Raw genomic sequence first — 27,192 nt, 5'->3', positions numbered from 1 at the left:
GTAAAGCAACAAGCTCCATTTACGCTCCTCCAGTGTCTACCCCAGCAGTTGCTGTGTTTGTGCATTTTTACGACTGGCGTTTTGGACACTAAACAAAATTTAAAAAAACTACAGTTCAAGAGCCAATTATGGTGTTGTTTACTTTAGTAGCATTGGTTAAAGGCACCCAAGTAGTTTAACAGCTTGATGTTATCATGTGCAAACATTGAGTATACATCAAATTTACACAACCTGCTCAAATAGGTGTGACAGGATGAAACCTTTTTTTCGAGGTTGGCTGTGTCTGTGTAGAGATAGTTCTGCACAAATAGTGATTAACATGCCTTACAGTTTCAATTCAGCATACCCAAATTTGCGTCACGTTGCATGATTATGTCAGGTGCCTGAACGGTGTCCTGGCACTGTGTTCTATAACCCAGACAGCTCTGATTAAGACCAGAAAGGAGATGGAATGACTCTTACTTTTGTGTGGCTGTGTGTCATTAGAAATATGTCCGTTTTTAATGACATGTCAGACAGATTTATAACAGTATTTATTGTGTTTGGATAGAACTAAAAGGTAATACTATAGCAACACTCTTAAGGTGATCCATTGTGGTTCTGTACAACTACAAACTTAAATAATCATCATGTGAACTTTGTCAAGGACTAATATTGAATCTGACTACATTGTCGAAGTGTACCTAGTTATACCTAAGTATAAAGGCTCATTTAAATACATGAAGTTGATTATTTTGCAGCTTCAGGTCCACATCACTCGTCTGCCATATGTCAAAATATGTTTAAATGTGACACTGCAGCTCCACACTTGACAAGGTGAATCCCCAAAAGACGACATACGGTGACGTTTCTCCTTGACAGGCCCGGTGATTGATGACGGTTTTTCCGTCCCGTATCACCCATGCCTGGTAACCCTGACTCAAAGCATTTTAGACGTCAAAATACATTAGGCAACTGGTGCTGGGCCACAGAATGTCACATACCACATACTGAGTGACAGCCTCAAAAGCACAGGTGTCTAACTCCCGGCCCACGGGCCAGATTCAGCCCAGGTAGGTATTTTATCTGACCGTATGTTAAGGAATGTGCATCTGGTTTGCATGGCAAACTTCAGCAAATAATATACTGTAGCATTACCACCACATATACATGTTATGTAATTTAAACAATAACAGTGGACACAGTGGTGTTAATAAGATGCATTGCACTAGGGCAGGGTTTTTCAACCACTAGTGTGCCGTGAGAGATTATCTAATTTCACCTATGTGGGTTAAAAATATTTTTTGCAAACTAGTAATTATAGTCTGCAAATGATGTGTTGTTGTTGAGTGTCGGTGCTGTTTAGAGCTCGGCAGAGTTACCGTGTAATACTCTTCCATATCAGTAGGTGGCATCCGGTAGCTAATTGCTTTATAGATGTCGGAAACAGCAGGAGGCAGCGTGCAGGTAAAAACGTGTCTAACGCTTAAACCAAAAATAAATAAAAGGTGAGTGCCCCTAAGAAAAGGCATGGAAGCTTAGGGAAGGCTGTGCAGAACGAAAGTAAAACTGAACTGGCTACAAAGTAAACAAAAACAGAATGCTGGACAACAGCAAAGACTTACTGTAGAGCAAAGATGGCGTCCACAATGTACATCCGAACATGACATGACAATCAACAATGTCCCCACAAAGAAGGATAAAAACAACTGAAATATCCATAATTGCTAAAACAAAGTAGGTGTGGGAAATATCGCTCAAAGGAAGACATGAAACTGCTGCAGGAAAATAAAAAAATAAGACAAATAGCCACCAAAATAGGAGCGCAAGACAAGAACTAAAACACTACACACAGGAAAACGGCAAACAACTCAAAATAAGTCACGGCGTGATTGACAGGTGGTGACAGTACACCTACTTTGAGATAAGAGCTGTATTTGATGCATGGTTGGTTATGCTTTAAAGTCATATCCAACAATTGCGACGAGGACTTTTTACTGTCAACTGAGTTTCGTTTTTTAATTATTTCTGCTGGTGGTGTGCCTCCGGATTTTTTCAACGCAAAAAATGTGCCTTGGCTCAAAAAAGGTTGAAAAACACTGCACTAGGGTGTCACACGACACACCACCAAAATTAGCATTTGTTTCAATTTTACATGACTAAAAACAACTCCACAATAACTATTAAACCCTGTCCGTTTTAGATAACAAAATAAAGAAGCATGATGATTGACACCCCTGCTCTAAAGTACACATATCCTGCTTGATGGTGGTATAGAGTTGGTTCAGAGGGTATGACAGGAGCTGGCCGACTTTTGCTTTCCTTAAACCCTTATTGCCTTCGTTAATTGAAGGGTGATTTAAATGCTTTTAATCGATCAAGTAATTGTACTAACATACTGATGACTTTTATGAAATGACTGCAATGGACAGTAATTACAGTGTTTCCCACACATTCATTTATTTGTGGCGGCCCGCCACGAAATAATTACGTCCGCCACAAATAATAAAAAAATAATAATAATAATTTTTTATTTTTTATTTTTTTGTCCTGTCCAGCTTCTCAGGCAAATCATATAGTTGATGTAGATGCCCATATAGGCTGTTCAGATTTACTTTACAAAAGAGAAGTGTAGGATACTTCTCTTGTTGCCTTATTTGTATTTGACCACTACTGTTTTCTGTTTATTTGTTACTGACTGTGGCAGGACACCTCTGCCTCTGTTTCACTTTATGTTGCTGGTAAATAATATTGTTGTAGTAGTAGGCTAAAGTTAAATGATTTAGTATGCACTAATTAAAGGGGCAGAGCTTTAAGAGACATTTTAGCTTTTATATTTTATAAGATATATTTTTTGTAAGAACCACAATTAATAAATATATTTCAGTGAATAACTTATTGTTCAAATCTGTATATAAATATGTACATAAAGTGTTGTAATTATATTGTAAAATGGATGGATGGATGGATGGATGGACGTTTAAAACAAAACTGTTATTATTAATTAGTAAGTATACATTTTTTTAGCCTTTTTAGAGAAAATCATATCATTGTAGTAAATTATGCAAATTACTCGATGTCATGGTGACCACGCCCATAACCACGCCCCCACCGGCACAGGTATCTTGGCAGTTTATGGGAAACGCTGAATTAAGATCCCATTTTTAGATGTTGTTAATTGGAGGGTGATTTAAATGCTTTTGATATATCAAGTTATTGTACTAACATACTGATGACTTTTATCAAATAACTGGAATGGACCGTAATTAAAAACACATTTTTAGATGCCCCCATGTTTACGCTCACTCACTCATGTTATTTAACCCCCTCTCTAGTCTTAATCAGCTGCTGAGGAGGCGTCATGAATAAATATACACCCAGAGCGTATCACTTACCATACATCCATTCAAGCTCTTCTGTGAGGACTGCTTCCCGGAGCTTTGTTTGTTTGCATGTTTGAGTCAAAGTAATCAAGACTGCAAGACTCAGCTTTAGAGCTCAATCTTTGTTTTTCTTCAGGGCCGATACTGATAATTGGTAGTGAAGGAGGCCAATAACTGATATTTGGAGCTGATGTTCATTTACAGTAAAAGTGACATATTGGCGTCAAAATTCAGAATAATACCATTACAATCATCAAAAGAAGTAAATACAAATAAACAAAAACTAAAAGTGCAGGGAGTTCCATGGCACTGAACATCTCTTACAGGATTTCCCCCCAGATTGCTAATATACATACGGCGGTGGGGGCACGGCCGATATGACATCATCATACATATGACGTCATGATTAATTTAATCTCTGATGATGCATATATTATCTTTAAACAGACCAAAAAACTATGTCTGTATGTATTTAAAAACAAATCTGTTATTAGTTATTACTTATAACATATTTTTTCTTATATTGTTTTGCTAATTTTTTTCAATTGTTGCTGTCTAATGTAAAATGTAACATAGGCTCCTCTGTATTCTGCCCTCCCTAAATGTTGGAATTTAGTTTGCCAAATATGTAAAACAGACGTTTTAATTAGAGATGGAAAAAAATACTTGAGGTGGTGATTCTGATTTATTGTTCTCCACAATGAAAACTAAGCACACAAAGTAAAGGACGTAAATATAGAGATGAAGTGCACATACAATAACACAATTTGGAAAAAAGCAATACATTTATACAATATGAAGGTTGGCTCTTATGCCGCTAGCTTAATGCTAATGTATAATGGACCAGCTCATAGACAGGCTGACAACAATTTTTTGTAATTTTTTTTCATTTAGCCTTCAGGTAAAAATCCCATTGAGATCAAAGATCTCTTTTCCAAGGGAGACCTGGCCCAGAGGGCAGCAGCAATGTTACATTAAAAACAGTGAACAACACTTAAAACATCAAATTTACAACATTAAAACTTGCTCACATAACACATGTGCATACATACAAGGTAGACTGCAGTCATTTCACAGAAGCTTTAAACTCATTTAATGTAACAAAGGTTTGAAGTTGAATATTTGATTGTAGGTTTTTCCAAGCCTTCGGTGCTGAAAAACCTAAATGCTTTCTTGCCCAGTTCAGTTCTTACTTTGGGGATGAGAAATTGCAGAACATTCATTGAACGAAGATTGTGACTTCCTTGTTTCTTTGTTAAAAGACAAGATAGATAAGATGGAGTGATACCCAGAATGGTTTTGTAGATGAACACATACCAATGATTGAGGCGTCGAGCACATAAAGATGTCCAGTTAAGACACATGTATAGAAAAACAACCATTCACACTTACATTCATACATATGGAACAATTGAGAGTCTCCAATTAACCTAACATGCATATTTTTGGAATGTGGGAGGAAGCCAGAGTGCCCGAAGAAAACCCAGACACTCATTAAAAAAAAACTGTAAACCCCAACTCAGCTTCGACATACTACTCAGGGCTCTGATCACAAATGGCATCGTTTTTAAGTATGTCTGTTCACACTTAACATGCACTTAACATGGGAATGTGTCTCCACGTGTGTCTTTCGTGGTCCCTTCTCACTATACCGTTTAATATGTCAACACAATTTATTCGTGTGGCCAAAATAAGGACACCTAATGCGCTCAAGGCACTCTACAGAACACCCACTGAAATGAATCACCACAAAATACATGTCTTTAGACATTTTAAAAGGGCAGGGTGTGACTTACCGGTAACTAATTGGCCATCTATCGTTAACCATTTGTCTAATAACTATAAAACTTTGAGAATATCTGTGATGTCTTTCAAAAAATGTTGAACACAACCTACAGGGGACACTTCTTCATTTTTTCAAATTAATTTTTCACTATGCACAATGCATTCTGCTGGAAATGTATGTTGACAATAAGCATCAAATAAAATATGACCTTTCGCGACATATGACACACTTGTGATGGTGTGTATCGTCAAGGGATTTTGTCCCGTAGTGGAGAAAGCCAGCTTGCGAGATCCGAGAACCAGAGTACTTATCACCCCTCCATTGCATTTTAGGACATGTTTACATACCATCGTTCTATTACATTAGACTGTGCTGTGAGATCCACTGACCGGTCTTCATCCCCCAATGCTTCCTCAATTCCTAAAGAGGGCTGCTGAGAGGGAACCCCCTCGTAAACGCGCTCATGCACTAGCCCGCCCTCGGTAACAGCACGTGCTAGGGCATTGGTAACAAAAGCTCCCCATGACTAGTGTGTGGACAGCCTGTACTTGGTATGTTCTTAACTCATTCCTTGGGGAGATTTGCGCTGCTCTCTAATCGCCTTCGCTGCACATGAATTGTGGCGTAATGTTCTTAAATACATTGTGGCTGAAAGGAAGGAAGAAAGAAACTATTATCTGCACTCTGCTATGCATTGTTGAACCATAGATACAGGCCATAACCTTCTGTAGTTTGTAAACTGTCAGTGTTGTAAGCCCACAAGGACCCGGTCCAACCACAAAGGCCCGTGTAATTCCTGGATCTCGATGAAGATAAACATAATACCCCCAATAAACTTTTGATTGACATCAGTGATGGGCCAGCTGCTGAACTAATGATGTGTGACTGATGGTTTGGTGTTTTCCCTCATGGGGCGTCTTCCTTTTCCCCCCTTCACTTGTAAGCCCGTTAAATCTGGACTGTCCAGTAGGATCACACTAAATTAAGTTACCACAGCTCCGTAAAGTTGAGAGGAGGAAACTGATTAAGTTACTGCCCCCATGTGGCAGCCTCTGCACACTGTATCCAGCTAAGATATGCCATCAGTTACAGCAATGCAACTTCTCTCTAGAAAGTTCCACTTAATGTGCACAGATGTGCGCAACATGTTGACATCGTATGTGTGTGTGTTTGCAGGGGGATTTGCGAGGCTATCTGTCACAGCAGGACTGGACATTCAGAAGTGCTGAGATGCTCCAGCTGCAAAGGATGGCCTGCGAAATTGCCGCCGGTCTCACTCACCTTCACAAATACAACTTCCTGCACAGGTAGCACTTCCAAAACATGCAAACCTCACTGGCATCAGACTGGCTTAGCGCAGCCTTTGGGAGAATGCAGCTTGCTATTCAATGCAGAGAGGACATAAACACGGTGTAGCATTTTGCTACACCCATTAGTTATGCATGCTTTACTTGATGACTTCCATTACTAATGTTTTTTATGTTGATTGATCAATGCTTTCTTTTAGATTGTATAAAGTATAAGATTCATCCTAAAATATGGTCCTACTTTAGTGCATATATTGGGTGACATTATGTCCGATGTCAATTAGCTCATAACCACAATATATGCTGCTTGAGAGCGTCACTACCGGTGTTCTCCAAAAAAGGTTTGCCCAGAGGAGAGGTGGCGTTTCTTTTGCCGTAGTGAGCACTGCGTGCCTGGCCGCCAGCAAGCAGCAGGGAACACGGCGGGTGGGAGGGGGTGTCGCGAACTAGCGGCTCATGGTAACATACGATGTTCAGCTCATCAGCTCTATTTGCATGCTCGGAATAAGCTCCGGGGACTCCAATTACACAGCTCTGATGCATTGCCACAGTGTCAGCTGTCTGCTGCCAGGAGGCATATGATGATTCTGCTCTTTGCATGTAAAAGGATAGCCACTTTTTTTTTTTTTTTCTTTAATTGTGTTTTAATCCTTGTTACAACTTAAAGGGGTTCCTACAAGTGAAGTATTTGAGTGTGAAATCCTGTACATATTTAGACAGCAAACATTAGTGCCTGTGCTGTGCTGCAAATAATATTGGATTTGTTTCGAATCCCAAGCCAAAGACACATTCATATGGGTTTGTATTTAATGTATTTAAGCAGATAAATGGCATTATTTTCAGAACTGTGCAGTTTTCCAGTGATAACATTTTTTGCAGCTATACCGCCAACTTGCCTTTTAGGGTTAACATTTAGGACCCACTTCCTGCTGGGGTTCCCAGTGTTGGGAACGCGGCCAACTGCAGAGGATCACGGACAAGAGGGGTTTAAAATAAATAACCATCTATCTTAGAGGTTTCACTGGCTTTGACACACTAGCTGAGCCAAGTGCACACAAGAACACACGTGTCAGCAGTTTGTCATTAGGAGAGTGCAGGATCTAAATGTTACCCTAGTGCTTCCCTGTCAAAATACCTTTTACCATATGTGAATTTTGTGAATGCACACAGATAGACGGAGAGCAACAAAGTGTTGTACATTGACCTCTCCTGGTGATAACGTAAATAGTTTTTTACAGACTGTATTTCTCTCAATAAAGAATATCCTGCTACTGTATGCATGAGTCAGGAATAGCCCCTGTGTATGTCTTGTTGCAGGGCGAAAGACCTAAGCCTGTAGAGTCTTATTCACTTTTTGTTCTTGTATTATTTTAGTTTGTACGGTTTAAAAGCCAATGCACAAGTCAAGATTTATCTAACGTGTCTGTCGTACGCATGTTTCTGTTTCAGTGATTTAGCTCTGAGGAACTGCTACCTCACGACCGATCTCACTGTCAAAGTGGGAGACTATGGAATTGGGCCTTATGCGTATAAAGTGAGTAAGAAACTAGACTGTTTCCAATGTCAAATGACCGACTGTTGCCATGTTTTCTGGAAAGTGCTCAAAAAAATAGTTAAATATTCTATCCTGACGTTGATGGTGGTTTAGTTGTATATGCAAAAAAGATACTAGAAAAATAAATATCAATTGTATAGTTCTGTGGTGACATGACAAGCTGCGCTAACGGTGCCACTGCCCTCCTGTCTGCAGCAGTCCTTAGATTCTGCTGATGTGTCACTTTGAATTTAATACTCGTAAGATAAGGTCACCCGGTGAGTCTATTTCTGTAGAGGTTGGCTAGTCGAGAGTGAGCGTGCAACGCCTGCACCAGAACATAAATCACTTCTGCGGGCTAATAAACTCTCTTTTGAGTGATATGCTGGTTGCGAAGTCCTGCTCTGATTATTGTCCCTTGTCACTATAGGAGGATTACATCATCACAGAGGACGATGTATTCGCGCCACTCCGCTGGTTGGCTCCTGAACTTGTGGGTGAGCGCCACGGGGGTGTGGTCACTATGGAGCATACGAAGCCCAGCAATGTTTGGTAGGTACAGAATATTTCTCACTGGCGTGTCTTTCTGTGACTGTGGGTCAATTCCAATGACATCAAGAAACATTATGTTACACTGTGAATACTGTATAGTTCTCATGGGAGGGTCAAGAGCAGTCTGTGTCATTTCTCACTGTCTGCACTGCCCTGTACTCTAGACAGACTCCTTGGCCAAATGCTTCCCGCTCATAAATTGTGGTGTTACGCAAGGTAGTTCTTGTTACAAGAGTCTGTCTGAATAAAGACATGTCAAAATGTTCCCCTTGTAAAGAGCTACTTGGCTCTTCATTAGGTAATGGTTTAAGTTTGGCACCTGGTAGCCCTACATGTTGCGTCAGTCATTCAGTGCATCTCAGTCCACTTGATGGACCGATTAGCAGGCATGGAGTGTTTTGACACTGACGGCTGTTTGCATTAAAATCCACTTAGTTGCATGTAAAGGCATTGAAAAAGTTCAACCACTAGAGGTCAGCAAAGGATAGTGTGTTGCATAGCTTTACTTTACCAACAACTATTTCTTAACTATCTTATTGTGGTTTTGTAGGGCCTTGGGGGTCACTTTGTGGGAACTTTTGGAGAATGCCGCGCAACCATATCCACACCTGTCTGACCGGGAGGTTCTCAATCATGTGATCAAGGAGCAGCAAGTCAAACTCTTTAAGCCACAGCTGGAGCTTCCCTATTCGGACAGATGGTGAGTTCACGGAACGTATATTTATACATTTCAGTTTACTATCCTATGTGAGGTGTTGACAATATCGCTTGAAAAAGATGTTTTTTTTTACAAATCATGAGTCCTTTGTCCTAGTAGATGCCATTCCACATTTAATCATGCCATTTAATTTGACACTTACGGTACTTAGAGGAGAAACAATTGGAGGGACATCATGTCTTTACATCTGCAGGGGTCCACAAATTAAGAACTAACCGGTGAAAGACAAAGTTAGACTTATTCGTGCATAATACATTTGATTGACATAACGAGTGCCGTGCTGCTGCGATCTTGACACTAATTAGAAAAAGTTTGTTTACAGTTGATTTCCTGCTACAAATATTAGTCTTATCTACAAATCATGTCTCCAGTTGTTTTTGTGGTGTAAAGTTCATACTTAAAGGGGCTGTTTGCATCGCTTACACAGATGCTTGGAGGGCAACAACTTTCCAATGTATTTTACTAGAGATGTCCGATAAATGCTTAAAATGGTATATCAGATATGGTAAATCGGTATCAGTTTCAAAAAGTAAAATGAATGACTTTTTAAAACGCCGCTGTACGGAGCGGTACATATCCGGTAAAACACGGACGTAGGGAGCAGTACTGTGCAGTTGCGTCTCCCAGTCAGCAGCCCCTCCCCTCCCCTCTCCCACACACAACACAGGAGTTGACTGCAGCATGAGAGGTTTACTGGCGACGCTTGATGACCTCATCAAACCGCCGCGAGCGCAGCATAACAACAACAAGAGTGTGTTTTTGCCGGTGCTGTAGCCGTGGCTAACAAGCGAGCTCGCTCGGTGACTGACTAGACACCATGTCTATGGTTTGGGATTATTTTAAAGTGTCTCTGACGGATAAAAAACTGGCAATTTGCAATGGCTGCAAAAAGTTGGTTATGCGAGGAGGAACTTTAATACGAGCAATTAAATCTCCCACCTCTTCAAGAATCATAAGGAGGTACACGATGAATACAAGCGGAAGATGGATGTGAGCCCAGTTTATAATTCCCTGTTATACAGTATGCCAGGCAGTCTTGCACTAAATGAGGACTATGTTATTGTTTACTTTATCACTCTAGTATACTCTGGACTGAAGCTGTGTGCCTTCATTGTTTTTGTAGCTGTTGTTTTGAGGAATGTTTAAAAAAAATGAAAAAATAATGCACTTTGTGAAAGTCAAAGTATAGTATTTCCCATAGTTGTAGTGGGTATCAGGATTATCTCAGGGAGAGCATGTCCCAAATTCCAAGCTGCTGTTTTGAGGCATGTTAAAAAAAAAAAAGCACTTTGTGACTTTAATAATAAATATGGCAGTGCCATGTTAGCACTTTTTTCCATAACTTGAGTTGAAGTTGTTCTCTATTTTGGAAAACCTTGTTACATTGTTTAATGCATCCAGCGGGGCATCACAACAAAATTAGGCATAATAATGTGTTAATTCCACGACTGTATATATCGGTATCGGTTGATATCGGTAATTAAGAGTTGGACAATATCGGATATCGGCAAAAAAGCCATTATCGGACAGCTCTATATTTTACAGTACATCCCGCCCTCTCGCGGCTTCTCCTACGTAATGACGTACATATTTAACACATGCACGAGTATTAGCTTTAGGTGTTCTTAGTGTAGCATTCGAGGTGTAGGGTGTTGAAAGCACTCTCTTGGGAGACAAAAAACACAGCAACTTGTACTCTTTTGGAACGAGCGTCCCTTATTCTAATTACTTTAACTACACACCACTGTCGCCCTCTAATGACGTCAATCTCTCTCACCTCCTCGAATTGACTACAATCATTACATTTAACTGTTAAATATGGATAGTTAGCATTAGCTGTCAATGAATGTATATGTTATCATAACAACAACATGACTGCAAATTGTTCGTCGCGTCTCTTAAACTGTTTTTGTATGCGTGAAAACGCTCCCTGCGCGTATGTGTTGACGAGATCGGGTGAGTGACACCAACCATTTTATTCGGGTCGGTAAAAATGTTTTATTACATAAACTTTGTAATTTGGGAAAATATAGACAATTTTTCAAGAAATCTGACCTGTTAAACCACTAATGGTATTAACATAAGCTAGCTGGTGGTGTTTTTGTTATAGTTTTTGCTTTGAAAAATGTTACTGTGAAGGAGTTGCAAACAGCACCTTTAATTAGCTATAGATGTCCCTGTTGTTCACCATTGTTTGCTAATGATATCAAGATTCCATATATATATATATGAGCCTACGAGAGATTTATTCATGTAGTTTATTAATACTATTAAGGATATGTTCTTGATGCTAACGAATAGCACCAGCTGTGTTGAATAAAGCACTTGGCTTTCCTGCACAACTACAACTAAGCTTTTTGTTTCTGTTATGAAATAAGTTCATTTCGGTCATATAATCAACCATCAACCATTTTGTGTGATCAGTTTAACAGCACAGATTATACATATTTAACAATCATACACATTTACACACAAAAATAAAATAAAAAGAATGACCGAAAAAGGAATAGGCTGAAACCAAAGCTTATATTTGCCTATCCAATACCTTCACTGAAAATAAGATTACCTGGAACATCACCGTTCAAAAAATCAATGGGAATGGGATGAAAGTAGTTGTTACTATATTTTATAAGTTTCAATTATTTCACCTTTCAAGGCTTTCTTAAACCTTAATAAAGAACTACATGTCTTCAACTCATCACTAAACTTGTTCTACCATTTAACTTTTAAAACTGAAATACATTTGTATTTTATAATCCTTCTTACTTTACCTATTTCAAAAATCAATATCCCCGTAAGTTATGGTTTTCTCCTCTTAATTGAAAAAACCTAAGAATACAAGCTGGAAGGCTGTTGTTCTTTACTCAAAACATAATTTCCATTGCTTTTAAAAACACTATCTGAACACGGTGACATCTTGGTGAAATTACTGTGGAATTTGTGAAACTCAAAAAATACAAAAAGAATGCTGTTGTAAGTTAATACTAACACAAACACTTGCAAAAATGTTAGCATATCAGCTAATGCTAACGACGCTACCTTAATTACTTTGCGATAGCGCGTGCAAATATGCATGAAAACACTCATACAGGCATCACATAAGGGACGATTTATTAAGTATAAACTGTTTAAGTTATATTGTAAAACTTATAAAACGTTGCTTGGAGTGATGAATGTAGAATCCGTAGGATTAAAAAAGCTATGGACGGCTAAAAGACTGGACAGCAATTCTACATCCGGTTGAAAGGTGTCAGGTTTAAGCACCGAACTATCTATTAAACAGAACAAGAAGCAAGGAATCAGGCAGAGACAGAGTTAAATTTTGCTCATGAGGAGAACGCATGGAGCTGCACACTCAGTTACAGTCTCACCCTACGCTCTGAGGAACAGCCCATGCGCCCCCTTTTTATTCAGGAGTTCCCTAGTTACATCGCTGAGGCTGCTTCTAAAGGGAGGGGTCACACATTATGCAAGCAGCTCAGTACGCACAATACGTGATTATTCAGAACGGAAATGTGCTGGGGGCCTTGTGATTGCGCCCTGTCTCTGCTTTGTCTGCCTGCTGTTGAGGTGCTTGAGGTTCATCCTTGGCTGTTAGCAGACAGAAACATCTGCGGCGAGGCAACTCCTAACTTGCAGTGGAAGATAACAAGTTGTGTGCCTTTGCACGAAAAGAAAAAGTACAGCTTGAGCACAATAGATAATAACTAGAGCAACAGCCTTTAAGCATAAAAGTTGTGTGATAACTTAAATATAATTATTCTAACAAAAGGACTAAATGGAATTTCACTGCAGCACCTCCAGTGGGCAAACTGGCCCCACAATGGCGCCACAGCACAAACAATAACACACCTTATTAGTGTGTTTGTTTTTTTAAACTATTGCATTATGGCCATCAGCAAAGAAAAATCCATAAATTAGCCGCACCATTTTGTAAGCCACAGAATTCAAAATGTAGGAAAAAAGTAGCGGCTTATAGTCTTGAATTTATGGTAGTGTATGATATTCTTCTTCTTTGAGGAGTGACGCATTTTCCTTCCCTTGTTTTTCAAAATGTAGGAAAAAAGTAGCGGCTTATAGTCTTGAATTTATGGTAGTGTATGATATTCTTCTTGTTTGAGGAGTGACGCATTTTTCTTCCCTTGCAGGTACGAGGTCCTGCAGTTCTGCTGGCTCTCTCCAGACAAGCGGGCCACAGCAGAGGAGGTGCACCGCTTACTCGTCTACCTGCGGATGCAAGGCCAAAGGGACATAGAAGATGACTTTGATCAACGCTGGGATGCCCTCAAGCCTAATGTTTCCACACGGCAGACCACCGTCAGCCACTCCTCATTCCCCATCTTGGAACAGTTCAGCGACGACTCCCTGCAGCAAGACATCGACGAGGTGCTAACTGTCACCGAGACGAGCAAAGGACTCAGTTTTGAGTACGTTTGGGAAGCGGCCAAGCATGACCACTATGACGGCAGCCATTCTCATTCAGGCGCGGACACCACGGTCAATTACCAAAGCATGTTTTTTCCTGTTTCCACTGAAGACATCCAGGCCAACTACCCAGATCCTGTTGCCAGATCAGCACTGGCAGGTAGTGGGAACAGTCCTTCGAGGATACCTGGGATCGTGCCGGTGTTCGATGCCCAGAAGCCATCTAATGACAACACTTATTACATACAATTAGAAGAACAAGCAGGAGAAAGCACTCAAACCACAGACTTCACTTCATGCCAACAGGACTTTGTTGTCCTTCAAGATGTTCGTCTAGATGAATCCAGCACTGAGGCGGACTTTTTTCACCACAGTATTGACTCCAAGGATTCCTATTTGCCAGACAGTCACATCTGGTCCTCTCTGGAAAATGACAGTCCATACCACGCTAACATTTTCACTGAGGGAGAATCCAAGCAGCAGGAGGACTCTGTTTCTTGGAGGCAGGATTTTGTGGAGCTTCCAGAGAACACCGGGAACCCTTTCTGTAGTAATACTCCTTTGAATGCACATAATTCTTTTTTAGGGGGATGTCCGGAAGACACCTACCGCACTCTGGAGGAGGACTCGTTTGAGGAGGACAGCGGTAATGGGGGGAGGCTTCTAAATAATGAAAAGCTGGCAGAGAATTTTATGTTTCTTAAGGAACATAATCTAATGAAAGAAGGTAGGTTTCAGAATTTTCTATTACCTGGTGTAGTCCATGAACCTGAAGATACCTTCAGGATGAGTTCTTGGGACAACCCGGACATATATGGCAGCTTAAACACAGCAGATACTAACTCAAAACCTGCGTGGTGTAGCACATCCCCAGGAAAAGAACTATATGACTCATCCAGTACAAATTTTGGGCCACACAATCCGTTCCGGGTAGAAAAAGAAACACTGGTGCCTTCCATTACTGTTATGTCAGAAGACGACACAAGCAACCAGCTGCCAGTTAGAAACAGTTCTTCCACTGAGGACCTCACTCTGCTCCAAACCTCTGGTAGAGACTTGGATTCTACCTCGGAGAGATTTGATCTGCTTGTTCGTCAGACTGATGATCACATTCCTATGTTCTGTGAAAGTGCCACTGCAGACCTTTCGTGCACAGATGCCAAACTTTCTAGCCTTGACTGTGACATTGGAACTCCAAACGATGGCAGTCACCGACTTCTACCTGACGAGTGGCATGTCCAGGCGTCCGTTTCAGACAGCGGACATGTTGATGAGCTAACTAGCAACGACCTGTTGAGTGAACTCAATGATGATGCAGACATGGACATGAAAACAACAATGTCTGACCACGAAGAATCATTCACTGATGGTAATGGACAACCTTCTCTGTTAGTCTCTGGTCCGTCTTTAGACCAGATTAGCCAAGACAGTTTACTAGAGGACAGCATATGCACCACTCTGCCAAGTGTGGACCATTCAGCAGAGACACCAGACTCCTTGGACTCCTTAGACATCCACAGGCTCGGAGATCAGCACAAACTCCAACCCCCGTACAAAATATCTGACAGTGGCTATGAGACAGAGAACCTGGAGTCTCCTGAGTGGAACTCTCAGCCGAATGATGAAAAAGACATGTCTCCTGCAAAAGATGTCTTAAATGTGGGCCAGAAGACAAAAGAAACGGAAGAAGCTGCCGTAATGACAAATCTGGTTCCGCCAGAGATCATCATCTCTGAAGCCGAGGGCACTCTGGACTCTCCCGGCGAGAATCTGAACGAAGACGCCCATGTCGTTCTTGCCGACGAACCGCTCATGAACAGCAACTACAGAGACTCCGCCTACTTCTCAGACAACGAATCAGAGCCTGAGAAGAAATGTGAAGAAACGAACATGGATGTCACATCGCTGAGGAATTCTACAGATGATCCTCAACTCGTCAGACCTCTGGAACCTAGTTTGGAGTCTCTGTTATCACTGCAGGATGGTTCTGCTGCCCTCCAAGCGCAGGGCGATGTGGAAAAAGATCCACTCCCGGAGGTGTATGCAAATATCAAGGAGTCCATCAACTGGTCCACTCCGGTTGGAGATGAATCTGACTCTTTCCGTGATCCGGACCAAACTAAACCATCCGTTCCACTCCCGTCCGTTGAGGTTGGCGTTCATGCTAAGCTAACCAGGACCTACGCCGGTGAGGGCCACAAAATAAAAGAGCCGGACATGGAGGGACGTTACCTGGGCAGGCGAGACGGCTCGGGTTTGGACGGCCTAGAAGACGGAGGCGACGCGGACGAGGAGAACGAGAACAGCGACGACTCCGATGAAGACGCCCACGCCTACCAGCTGCACAGCTCCAGCTCGGACAGCGAGGACGATGGCGTGCACACGGTGCCGCTCATTATCTCCGACGACAGCGATTCAAAGAATTTGAGGAGCTTGTTGAAACCATCCACCCTCAGCATCCAGGCACCATCCCCGACTTCTCACACCGACACCACCAGAAGAGCCGTGTCCTTCTTTGATGACGTCACCGTCTACCTGTTTGACCAGGTGCACTTCTTGTCTTTCTGCTGCTAATGCGGATTTGAGATGTGATAGGCCTAACTATAACCTTCTGATTTGTAGGAGACCCCCACCAAGGAACTGGGTGACCACACCTCAGGTTCTGACAACCACACACCACAGTTCAGCCACCCGGTGCCAAGTTCTAGTTACCTGAATCGCTTTGCCAACTCTGAAAGCTCCACGGATGAAGAAGGTACCTTTGACCTTGAACGTCCTATGGACATTTTTATACTTATAGTTTATACACTACCGTTCAAAAGTTTGGGGTCACATTGAAATGTCCTTTTTTTTGAAGGAAAAGCACTGTACTTTTCAATGAAGATAACTTTAAACTAATCTTAACTTTAAAGAAATACACTCTATACATTGCTAATGTGGTAAATGACTATTCTAGCTGCAAATGTCTGGTTTTTGGTGCAATATCTACATAGGTGTATAGAGGCCCATTTCCAGCAACTATCACTCCAGTGTTCTAATGGTACAATGTGTTTGCTCATTGGCTCAGAAGGCTAATTGATGATTAGAAAACCCTTGTGCAATCATGTTCACACATCTGAAAACAGTTTAGCTCGTTACAGAAGCTACAAAACTGACCTTCCTTTGAGCAGATTGAGTTTCTGGAGCATCACATTTGTGGGGTTAATTAAACGTTCAAAATGGCCAGAAAAAGAGAACTTTCATCTGAAACTCGACAGTCTATTCTTGTTGTTAGAAATGAAGGCTATTCCACAAAATTGTTTGGGTGACCCCAAACTTTTGAACGGTAGTGTACATCTGGGTTTTTAATACATACTGATTAGAGATCTCCGATAAATGCTTTAAAATGTAATATCGGAAATTATCGGTATCGTTTTTTTTATCGGTATCGTTTTTTGTTGTTGTTTTGTTTGTTTCTTAATTAAATCAACATAAAAAACACAAGATACACTTACAATTAGTGCACCAACCCCAAAAACCTCCCTCCCCCATTCACACTCATTCACACAAAAGGGTTGTTTCTTTCTGTTATTAATATTCTGGTTCCTACAGTATATATCAATATATATCAATACAGTCTGCAAGGGATACAGTCCGTAAGCACACATGATTGTGCGTGCTGCTGGTCCACTAATAGTACTAACCTTTAACACTTAATTGTACTCATTTTCATTAACTACTAGTTTCTATGTAACTGTTTTTATATTGTTTTACTTTCTTTTTTATTCAAGAAAATGTTTTTGATTTATTTTATTATTTTTTAAAAAAAGGACCTTATCTTCACCATACCTGGTTGTCCAAATTAGGCATAATAATGTGTTAATTCCACGACTGTATATATCGGTATCGATTGATATCGGTATTGCTTGGTATCGGTAATTAAAGAGTTGGACAATATCGGAATATCGCATATCGGCAAAAAGCCATTATCGGACATCCCAAATACTGATATTTGTCATTGTTACAAATGTTCACACTCAGTGTTAACATTGGTTGTGGTAATTAATCCCAAAATGTAACTTTCTGAACGATGGATCAAAAAATAATGTAAATATTTAAATGCCCAAAAACATGAACATAAATATTTTTGAATGTAGCAACAATTACTTAAATTAAACAATGCAACATATATAGGAAAGATGAAAGACATGGATAAATTAACATTTACACTTTTACAGAAGCTGATCAGTGAGGTTAAAATAATTTGTTGAATTCAAAAGTGTTGATCACCTTCTTGATTGCCGATTTTTTTTTTGGCCTCACTGACTTATTTTGCTGTCGTTAATAATAATCATTTAAAAAAGACAAGACTTGTGATGTACAGTCATGGTCAAAAGTTTACAAACACTTGTAAAGAACATAATGTCTTGAGTTTCCAGTCATTTATACAACTCTAATTTTTTGTGATAGAGTGATTGGAGCACATACTTGTTGGTCACAAAAAACATTCATGAAGTTTGGTTCTTTTATGAATTTATTATGGGTCTACTGGAAATGTGAGCAAATGTGCTGGGTCAAAAGTATACATACAGCAATGTTAATATTTGCTTACATGTCCCTTGGCACGTTTCACTGCAATAAGGCGCTTTGGTAGCCATCCACAAGCTTCTGCTGGAATTTTTGACCACTCCTCTTGACAAAATTGGTGCAGTTCAGCTAAATTTGTTGGACTTGTTTCTTCAGCATTGTCCACACGTTTAAGTTAGGACTTTGGGAAGGCCATTCTAAAACCTTATTTCTAGTCTGATTTAGCCATTCATTTACGACTTTTGACGTGTGTTTGGGGTCATTGTCCTGTTGGAACACCCAATTGCGCCCAAGACCCAACCTCCGGGCTGATGATTTTAGGTTGTCCTGAAGAATTTGGAGGTAATCCTCCTTTTTCATTGTCCCATTTACTCTCTGTAAAGCACCAGTTCCATTGGCAGCAAAACAGGCCCAGAGCATAATACTACCACCACCATGCTTGACGGTAGGCATGGTGTTCCTGGTATTAAAGGCCTCACCTTTTCTCCTCCAAACATATTGCTGGGTATTGTGGCCAAACAGCTCAATTTTTGTTTCATCTGACCACAGAACTTTCCTCCAGAAGGTCTTATCTTTGTCCATGTGATGTCAGACAGAAGCAAAAATGTAGCTGTTTGGCCACAATACCCAGCAATATGTTCGGTAATAACGTGCCTCAATAATTTATGGTTAGTGCTCCTTTTGTCAAATTTAAGTTATTTGTCCGCCAGATGATGCTACTTTTCTCCAAAAGTTTGCAAGCAGCAACTTTTCTCACCTTTTTACTTTTTTCTGCAAAGGTCTTTGCTAGTGTGATGAGTGTGTGTTGCTTTTGAGGTTTGAAATGCTGAGTATTAGAGATGTCTGATAATGGCTTTTTTGCCGATATTGTCCAACTCTTAAGTACCGATTCCGATATCAACCGATACCGATATATACAGTCGTGGAATTAACACATTATTATGCCTAATTTTGTTGTGATGCCCCGCTAGATGCATTAAACAATGTAACAAGGTTAAAAAAATAAATCAACTCAAGTTATGGAAAAAAATGCCAACATGGCACTGCCATATTTATTATTGAAGTCACAAAGTGCATTATTTTTTTTCAACATGCCTCAAAACAGCAGCTTGGAATTTGGGACATGCTCTCCCTGAGAGAGCATGAGGAGGTTGAGGTGGGCGGGGTTGAGGTGGTAGGGAGTTTCGGGGGGTGTATCTTGTAGCGTTAGTGCTGCAAGGGGTTCTGGGTATTTGTTCTGTTGTGTTACGGTGCGGATGTTCTCCCGAAATGTGTTTGTCATTCTTGTTTGGTGTGGGTTCACAGTGTGGTGCATATTTGTAACTGTGTTAAAGTTGTTTATACGGCCACCCTCCGTGTGACCTGTATGGCTGTTGACCAAGTATGCTTGCATTCACTTGTGTGTGTGAAAAGCCATAGATATCATGTGATTAAGCCGGCACGCAAAGGCAGTGCCTTTAAGGTTTATTGGCTCCTTAGAGCAGTGTTTTAAAAAGTCATGAATTTTACTTTTTGAAACTGATACCGATAATTTCCGATATCACATTTTAAAGCATTTATCGGCCATCTCTACTAAGTATTTTACACTTCTGTGTGTGGCGCGAATGTAAATATATCAACTTTTTTAAAGCGTAAAATCCCAAAAATCTGATTTCAAGCCTAAAAGTAATATGTTTTGATGGCAGTCTTTAGGGAGCTGCCATTTTTGTGAGTTAATTGTAAATAATTCAATGTATATACTCTGATGATTAACTTGTGTGATGACTGTATTATATATTTGTACCATGAATTGATTAACGTGGACCCCGACTTAAACAAGTTGAAAAACTTATTGGGGTGTTACCATTTAGTGGTCAATTGTACGGAATATGTACTGTACTGTGCAATCTACTAATACAAGTTTCAACCAATAATATAAGACGTGTGTTTAAACTGCTCTCGTTACGCTGCAGGTGGCGGCTTTGAGTGGGATGACGACTTTCCCTCCACGCCTGCCTTCCCCTCCAAGTCACACACAGACATGGCGTCAAAGGGCATCTCGGCCCCCCCGCCCCTCACCACGGCGTCCCTCTGGAGCGGCTCGTCCAACTACTCCCGCTTCTCCATCTCACCTGCCAGCATCGCCAGCTTCTCCCTCACACACCTCACAGACTCAGACATGGAACAAGGAGGCAAGTTGCACTTCCACCACACTCACTCACTCCATGGTGAATGGTGAATGGGTTATACTTGTATAGCACTTTTCTACCTTCAAGGTACTCAAAGCTCTTTGACACTATTTCCACATTCACCCATTCACACACACATGCACGGCACTAACCACCACCCATCAGGAGCAAGGGTGAAGTGTCTTTCCCTAGGACACAAGGGATGTGACTTGGTTGGTAGAAGCTGGGGATCGAACCAGGAACCCTCAGGTTGCTGGCACGGCCACTCTCCCAACCGCGCCACGCCGTCCCAATTGTCACGTTTACTTCTAGAAAACCGCCTGTGTCCGGCGAATAAATAGGTTGTGGTCACAAATTGTCCCGCCGCAACTTTCACCTCTAACGAGGCAAACCAAGATCTTCTCGACGTGCTGATAGATTGACATCCACTGTAATGATACCAAGTACAGCAGTGTATCTAGTCGATACTACTATGATTACATCGATATTTTTTTGGCATCACAACATCTTCTTTAGTTTTTTAAAAATGTATATTATGTTTATAAAGTCAGGAAATATGTCCCTGGACACATGAGGACTTTGAATATGACCAATGTATAGGGATGTCCGATAATGGCTTTTTGCCGATATCCGATATTCCGATATTGTCCAACTCTTTAATTACTGATACCGATATCAACCGATATATACAGTCGTGGAATTAACACATTATTATGTCTAATTTGGACAACCAGGTATGGTGAAAATAAGGTACTTTAAAAAAAAAATTATAAAATAAAATAAGATAAATCAATTAAAAACATTTTCTTGAATAAAAAAGAAAGTAAAACAATATAAAAACAGTTACATAGAAAACTAGTAATTAATGAAAATGAGTAACATTAACTGTTAAAGGTTAGTATTATTAGTGGACCAGCAGCACGCACAATCATGTGTGCTTACGGACTGTATCCCTTGCAGACTGTATTGATATATAATGTAGGAACCAGAATATTAATAACAGAAAGAAACAACCCTTTTGTGTAAATGAGGAGGGAGGTTTTTTGGGTTGGTGCATTAATTGTAAGTGTATCTTGTGTTTTTTATGTTGATTTAATAAAAAAAACAAAAAACGATACCGATTAAAAAAAACAACAACCCGATACCGATAATTTCCGATATTACATTTTAACGCATTTATCGGCCGATAATATCGGCCTGCCGATATTATCGGACATCCCTACCAATGTATGATCCTGTAACTACTTGGCATCGGATTGATACCTAAATGTGTGGTATCATCCAAAACTAATGTAAAGTATCAAACAACAGAAGAATAAGTGATTATTACATTTGAACAGAAGTGTAGATAGAACATGTTAAAAGAGAAAGAAAGTAAATGAACAAGTAGATTAATCATTCATTTTCTACTGCTTTTTCTAATGTTGACACAATATGTTACTGCATATGTCAGCAGACTAATTAGGAGTCTTTGTTTGCTTACTTACTACTAAAAGACAAGTTGTCTAGTATGTTCACTATTTTATTTAAGGACAAATTTGCAATAATAAACATATGTTTAATGTACCCTAAGATTTTTTGTTAAAATAAAGCCAATAATGCCATTTTTTGTGGTGCCCTTTATTTAGAAAAGTATCAAAGTACCGAAAAGTATCCAAATAATTTTGGTACCGGTACCAAAATATTGGTATCAGAAAAACACTAAGTTCTCTTGTCTAATTTGAAGCATTTCAATGCAGTTGCAATAAAACAAATGTAATTATAAACTATGCGGTCAGTCACTTGCTAATATGGGGCATAAAGGGGTGGGGAGTGAGGGGGTGCAGGGAGATCTGCTGGATTGCAAAGAGCAAATGTTGGCAGCTACTTGATGCAAGAAGTGTATGATGGGCCACACATTTAAGAATGTTATCAACAGTCTTGGAACTTTGCCTACATGATTATTTCAAACACTATTATATAACAATTACCACATTTAAACAGAGTTGTCAGAGCAGGGCTGCACATAAATGTATTTCATCATTATTTGCTTCCATTTAAATGTTTTTAATTTGGAAAAGAACTGAATTAGTACATGCGGACCCTAATAATAATAATAAAATGCTAGAAATTCAATAGGGTTCTCTGTCCCAAAGGGACTCGGTGCCTAATAATAATAATAATAAAATGCTAGAAATTCAATAGGGTCCTCTGTCCCAAATAATAATAAAATGCTAGAAATTCAATAGGGTCCTCTGTCCCAAAGAGACTCGGTCCCTAATAATAAAATGCTAGAAATTCAATAGGGTCCTCTGTCCCAAAGGGACTCGGTCCCTAAAAATAAAATGCTAGAAATTCAATAGGGTCCTCTGTCCCAAAGGGACTCGGTCCCTAATAATAAAATGCTAGAAACTCAATAGGGTCCTCTGTCCCAAAGGGACTCGGTCCCTAATAATAATAAAATGCTAGAAATTCAATAGGGTATTCTGTCCCAAAGGGACTCGGTCCCTAATAATAATAATAATAAAATGCTAGAAATTCAATAGGGTCCTCTGTCCCAAAGAGACTCGGTCCCTAATAATAAAATGCTAGAAATTCAATAGGGTCCTCTGTCCCAAAGGGACTCGGTCCCTAATAATAAAATGCTAGAAATTCAATAGGGTCCTCTGTCCCAAAGGGACTCGGTCCCTAATAATAAAATGCTAGAAATTCAATAGGGTCCTCTGTCCCAAAGGGACTCGGTCCCTAATAATAAAATGCTAGAAATTCAATAGGGTCCTCTGTCCCAAAGGGACTCGGTGCCTAATAATAATAATAAAATGCTAGAAATTCAATAGGGTCCTCTGTCCCAAAGGGACATTGGTCCCTAAAAAGAGGTGTGGTGTGTAACTGTGTTGTTGTTTTGTTGCTGGCAGGAAGCAGTGAAGATGGAGAAAAAGACTAAGCAACAATCAACACTTGCACTTTGTGGAAGGTAACAGATGGAAAAAGGGCAAAGTACATTTATAATGTGTGACCATGGTGAACACCACCATGACGTCCACCACCAGGGAGGCGGAGCCTATTCCCATCACCTCTACTTGGCTGCTTCATTACTGTCACCCAACAAGAATACATCTATTTTGTTAAAGTAGACTCCAGCCAAATAGGAATAAGCTCTTTGAATAATTACTTAGTCACTCATTCTTCCGCCTTTTTTGTTTTGTTTTAGTTGACTTTCCTTCTTGATGGTGCGTTGCCGTGTCTCCTGGTTGGAGAACAACTTGTTTGTGTAGCATCTCGCCCCCTAAAACACACTTGCCAACAAAGACTGGATCTGTACAGAGGTCTCACTCTGCACCTTTTTCCCTCCTCCCCCTCCCATGCAGGATGTGGCAGTCACACATGAAACGTACTGTCGGACAACTGCCAGGACTAAAATAGTTTTCTACTTCTTTGGGGGAGCTGGAGTGGAAGTGTCCATTTTTAATGTCACACTAGCAAACTTCACTCTCATGTTGAAATGAAGACGTCAGTTTGTATAAAAGAGTGCAATGACTTTGTAATAACACGAGCAGCTTTTTGGTCATTAAAGATAGCAACACACACTAAACAAGAATCACTGCAGCATTTATCAACTTTTTGGACATTATAACACAAAGCTTGTTTTAATTAGGGAATTTGATTTATTTAAAAAAAAATTTTATTTGTTTTTAATGATTTTTTCCTTTTTGTTTAGTTTTAACTTAAATTTTTTAATGAAGTTGTACTTCTGTTTTTAATGCATTTTAATAGACTTTTTTTTTTTGGTTTGCTTTTATTTTCATTTCAACCTCTCCTTGTTTTAAATTATATTTTCATTTCTATTTGTTGTAGAATAATTATTAGGCTGTTCAGTGACATTTTGTCATTCCGTTGAATTTTGCTACCCAAAGAACCTCAGAGGGGATTTGTACCACTTCTTGTGTTTCCTTTAGCAGGCTGTCAATCATCTCAGTGACTGTACAGGAGCGTGTGTGGGTGTGTGAGTCGAGCAGTAAAAACTGGGTAATACGGTTCTAACTGTACTCCTTTAACGACTCCATCTTAAGGATTTTGACCTATTAAGACGACACTGTCCTCACAGTTTGAGGTTTATTTAAGGACGACACATTTGCTTAATCTTGCACATTTGACAAATGTAACTTAAAAAGTGTACTGACGTGTATAATAAATATTTTCTTTTGTTTTGTCTGCAAATGGGAGGGATATGACCAGCGTGTGAGTAGTTAAGGACGTTTCTTTGTGAGCGCAAGCCGAGACGATCACGACAACATATCATAGTGGTAAAATAAATAATTATGGATTCACGCTGTCCTTTGATTTTGGAAGAAGAAGAAAAAAAAAGGTGATATTTTTACTTGTTTTACATGGATCATGCGTTAGTGTCATTGAAATGTTTATAATAACACTGTTTAATATGAAAATAAATGCAAATGAACTTCTAGTGCGGAGTCTGTCGTGTTGAATCTAACTAAATTATCTAAATTAATGTTTTGTATTGTGTTTTTATATGTTTAATGGATCTTAAGGTCTGCAATAAAGATTGATAACCTCTTCATAATAGGCTTCTAATATTTTAAGTTTTTCAGCTGCAGAATATAACCAAATATCACATTTATGCATTATTCATTGAGCAACTAAGGAAAATAACCACCTAAATTAAAACCTTTTTTTATTTTATTTTACAATGTATTTTTTGTCCTAATGCGTTTTTTAAATATTCAAAAAATTAAGACTTAACCAACAATTTAAATAATTATTTTACGATAAATTAATATATTTTATTGTCGTTTTTATGTTCTAATTGTACTAATAAAAAAATGAGTGCAATGACTGTATCAACGAGCAGCTTTTTGGTCATTAAAGATAAGAAGAATCACTGCAGCATTAATCAACTTTTTGGATATTAACACAAAACTTTTTTTGATTAGGGAATTTGGTTTATTTAAAAAACAATTTTTTTGTTTTTAATGATTTTTTTTGCTTCAACTTCATTTGTTTTAATTTTATTGAAAGTTTTTCCTTTTTGTTTAGTTTTTTAACTTAAATTTTCTGCTACAGAATATAACAAAATATAATATTATTCATTGAGCAACTAAGGAAAATAACCACCTAAATTAAAACACTTTTTTTTTTAATTTTTACAATGTATTTTTGTCCTAATGCATTTTTTAAATATTCAAAAAATTAAGACATAACACCAACAATTTAAATAATTATTTTACGATAAATTAATACATTTATTTTATTGTCGTTTTTATGTTGTGTTTTTGTTCTAATTGTACTAATAAAAAAAAAATGAGTGCAATAACTTTGTAATAACATGAGCAGCTTTTTGGTCATTAAAGATAGCAACAAACACTAAAAAAGAAGAATCACTGCAGCATTAATCATTTTTTTAGATATTAACACAAAGCTTGTTTTGATTAGGGAATTTGGTTTATTTTTTTAAATTTAAATTTTGTTTTTAATGATTTTTTTTGCTTCAACTTCACTTGTTTTAATTTTATTGAAAGTTTTTTCTTTTTGTTTAGTTTTAACTTAAATTTCCAGCTACAGAATATAACCAAACCTCACATTTATGCATTATTCATTGAGCAACTAAGGAAAATAACCATCTAAATTAAAACACTTTTTTTATTTTATTTTACAATGTATTTTTTGTCCTAATGCATTATTAAATATTCAAAAAATTAAGACATAACACCAACAATTCAAATAGATTATTTTAAGATAAATTAATGATTTTATTTTATTGTTTTTATGTTGTGTTTTTGCTCTAATTGTACTAATAAAAAATGAAGAGTGCAATGACTTTGTAATAACTTTAGCAGATTTTTGGTCATTAAAGATAGCAACAAACACTAAAAAAGAAGAATCACTGCAGCATTAATCAACTTTTTGGATATTAACACAAAGCTTGTTTTGATTAGGGAATTTGGTTTATTTAAAAAAATATATATTTTGTTTTTAATGATTTTTTTTGCTTCAACTTCATTTGTTTTAACTTTATTGAAAGTTTTTCCTTTTTGTTTAGTTTAAACTTAAATTTCCAGCTACAGAATATAACCAAATATCACATTATTCATTGAGCAACTAAGGAAAATAACCACCTAAATTAAAACACTTTTTAAAAAAAAAATTTTACAATGTATTTTTTGTCCCAATGCATTTTTTAAATCAAAAAATTAAGACATAACACCAACAATTTAAATAATTATTTTACGATAAATTCATTAATTGATTTTATTGTCGTTTTTATGTTGTGTTTTTTTTCTAATTGTACTAATAAAAAATAAAAAAATGAGTGCAATGACTTTGTAATAACATGAACAGCTTTTTGGTCACTAAAGATAGCAACAAACACTAAAAAAGAAGAATAACTGCAGCATTAATCAACTTTTTGGATATTAACACCAAATTTGTTTTGATTAGGGAATTTGGTTTATTTAAAAAACAATTTTTTTGTTTTTAATGATTTTCTTTGCTTCAACTTCATTTGTTTTAATTTTATTGAAAGTTTTTCTTTTTTGTTTAGTTTTTTTAACTTAAATTTTCAGCTACAGATTATAACCAAATATCACATTATTCATTGAGCAACTAAGGAAAATAACCACCTAAATTAAAACACTTTTTTTTTTAAATTTTACAATGTATTTTTTGTCCTAATGCATTTTCCAAATATTCAAAAAATTAAGACATAACACCAACAATTTAAATAGATTATTTTAAGATAAATTAATTAATTTATTTCGTTGTTGTTTTTATGTTGTG

The 27,192-nt window shown here is 38.4% G+C and overlaps 2 protein-coding genes across 4 annotated transcripts in view; one reads left to right on the top strand and one right to left on the bottom strand.

The window, feature by feature from the left end:
• Window positions 1-24,862, top strand: part of lmtk2 (lemur tyrosine kinase 2) — a 41,360-nt gene extending 16,498 nt beyond the window's left edge. For 2 of the 3 annotated variants that reach the window (XM_062036854.1, XM_062036853.1), the window contains exons 7-14: window positions 6,325-6,455; window positions 7,905-7,989; window positions 8,420-8,541; window positions 9,092-9,241; window positions 13,408-16,231; window positions 16,307-16,439; window positions 20,203-20,425; window positions 23,317-24,862. In XM_062036854.1, the coding sequence (XP_061892838.1) occupies window positions 6,325-6,455; window positions 7,905-7,989; window positions 8,420-8,541; window positions 9,092-9,241; window positions 13,408-16,231; window positions 16,307-16,439; window positions 20,203-20,425; window positions 23,317-23,341 (3,693 nt within the window). In that variant the 3' untranslated portion in view covers window positions 23,342-24,862. Of the gene's footprint in view, window positions 1-6,324; window positions 6,456-7,904; window positions 7,990-8,419; window positions 8,542-9,091; window positions 9,242-13,407; window positions 16,232-16,306; window positions 16,440-20,202; window positions 20,426-23,312 lie in introns of all 3 variants that reach the window. The other variant, XM_062036852.1, reaches the window with a different exon arrangement.
• Window positions 1-27,192, bottom strand: part of LOC133642583 (parvalbumin-2-like) — a 109,161-nt gene that overhangs the window by 53,195 nt on the left and 28,774 nt on the right. The gene's annotated exons all lie outside the window — the stretch shown is intronic.

The sequence above is a fragment of the Entelurus aequoreus genome, linkage group LG25 (genome assembly GCF_033978785.1).
Source record: "Entelurus aequoreus isolate RoL-2023_Sb linkage group LG25, RoL_Eaeq_v1.1, whole genome shotgun sequence".
Taxonomy (NCBI): domain Eukaryota; kingdom Metazoa; phylum Chordata; class Actinopteri; order Syngnathiformes; family Syngnathidae; genus Entelurus; species Entelurus aequoreus.
The sequence above is the reverse complement of the archived record's forward strand: the minus strand, read 5'-3'. Positions and strand labels throughout refer to the sequence as shown.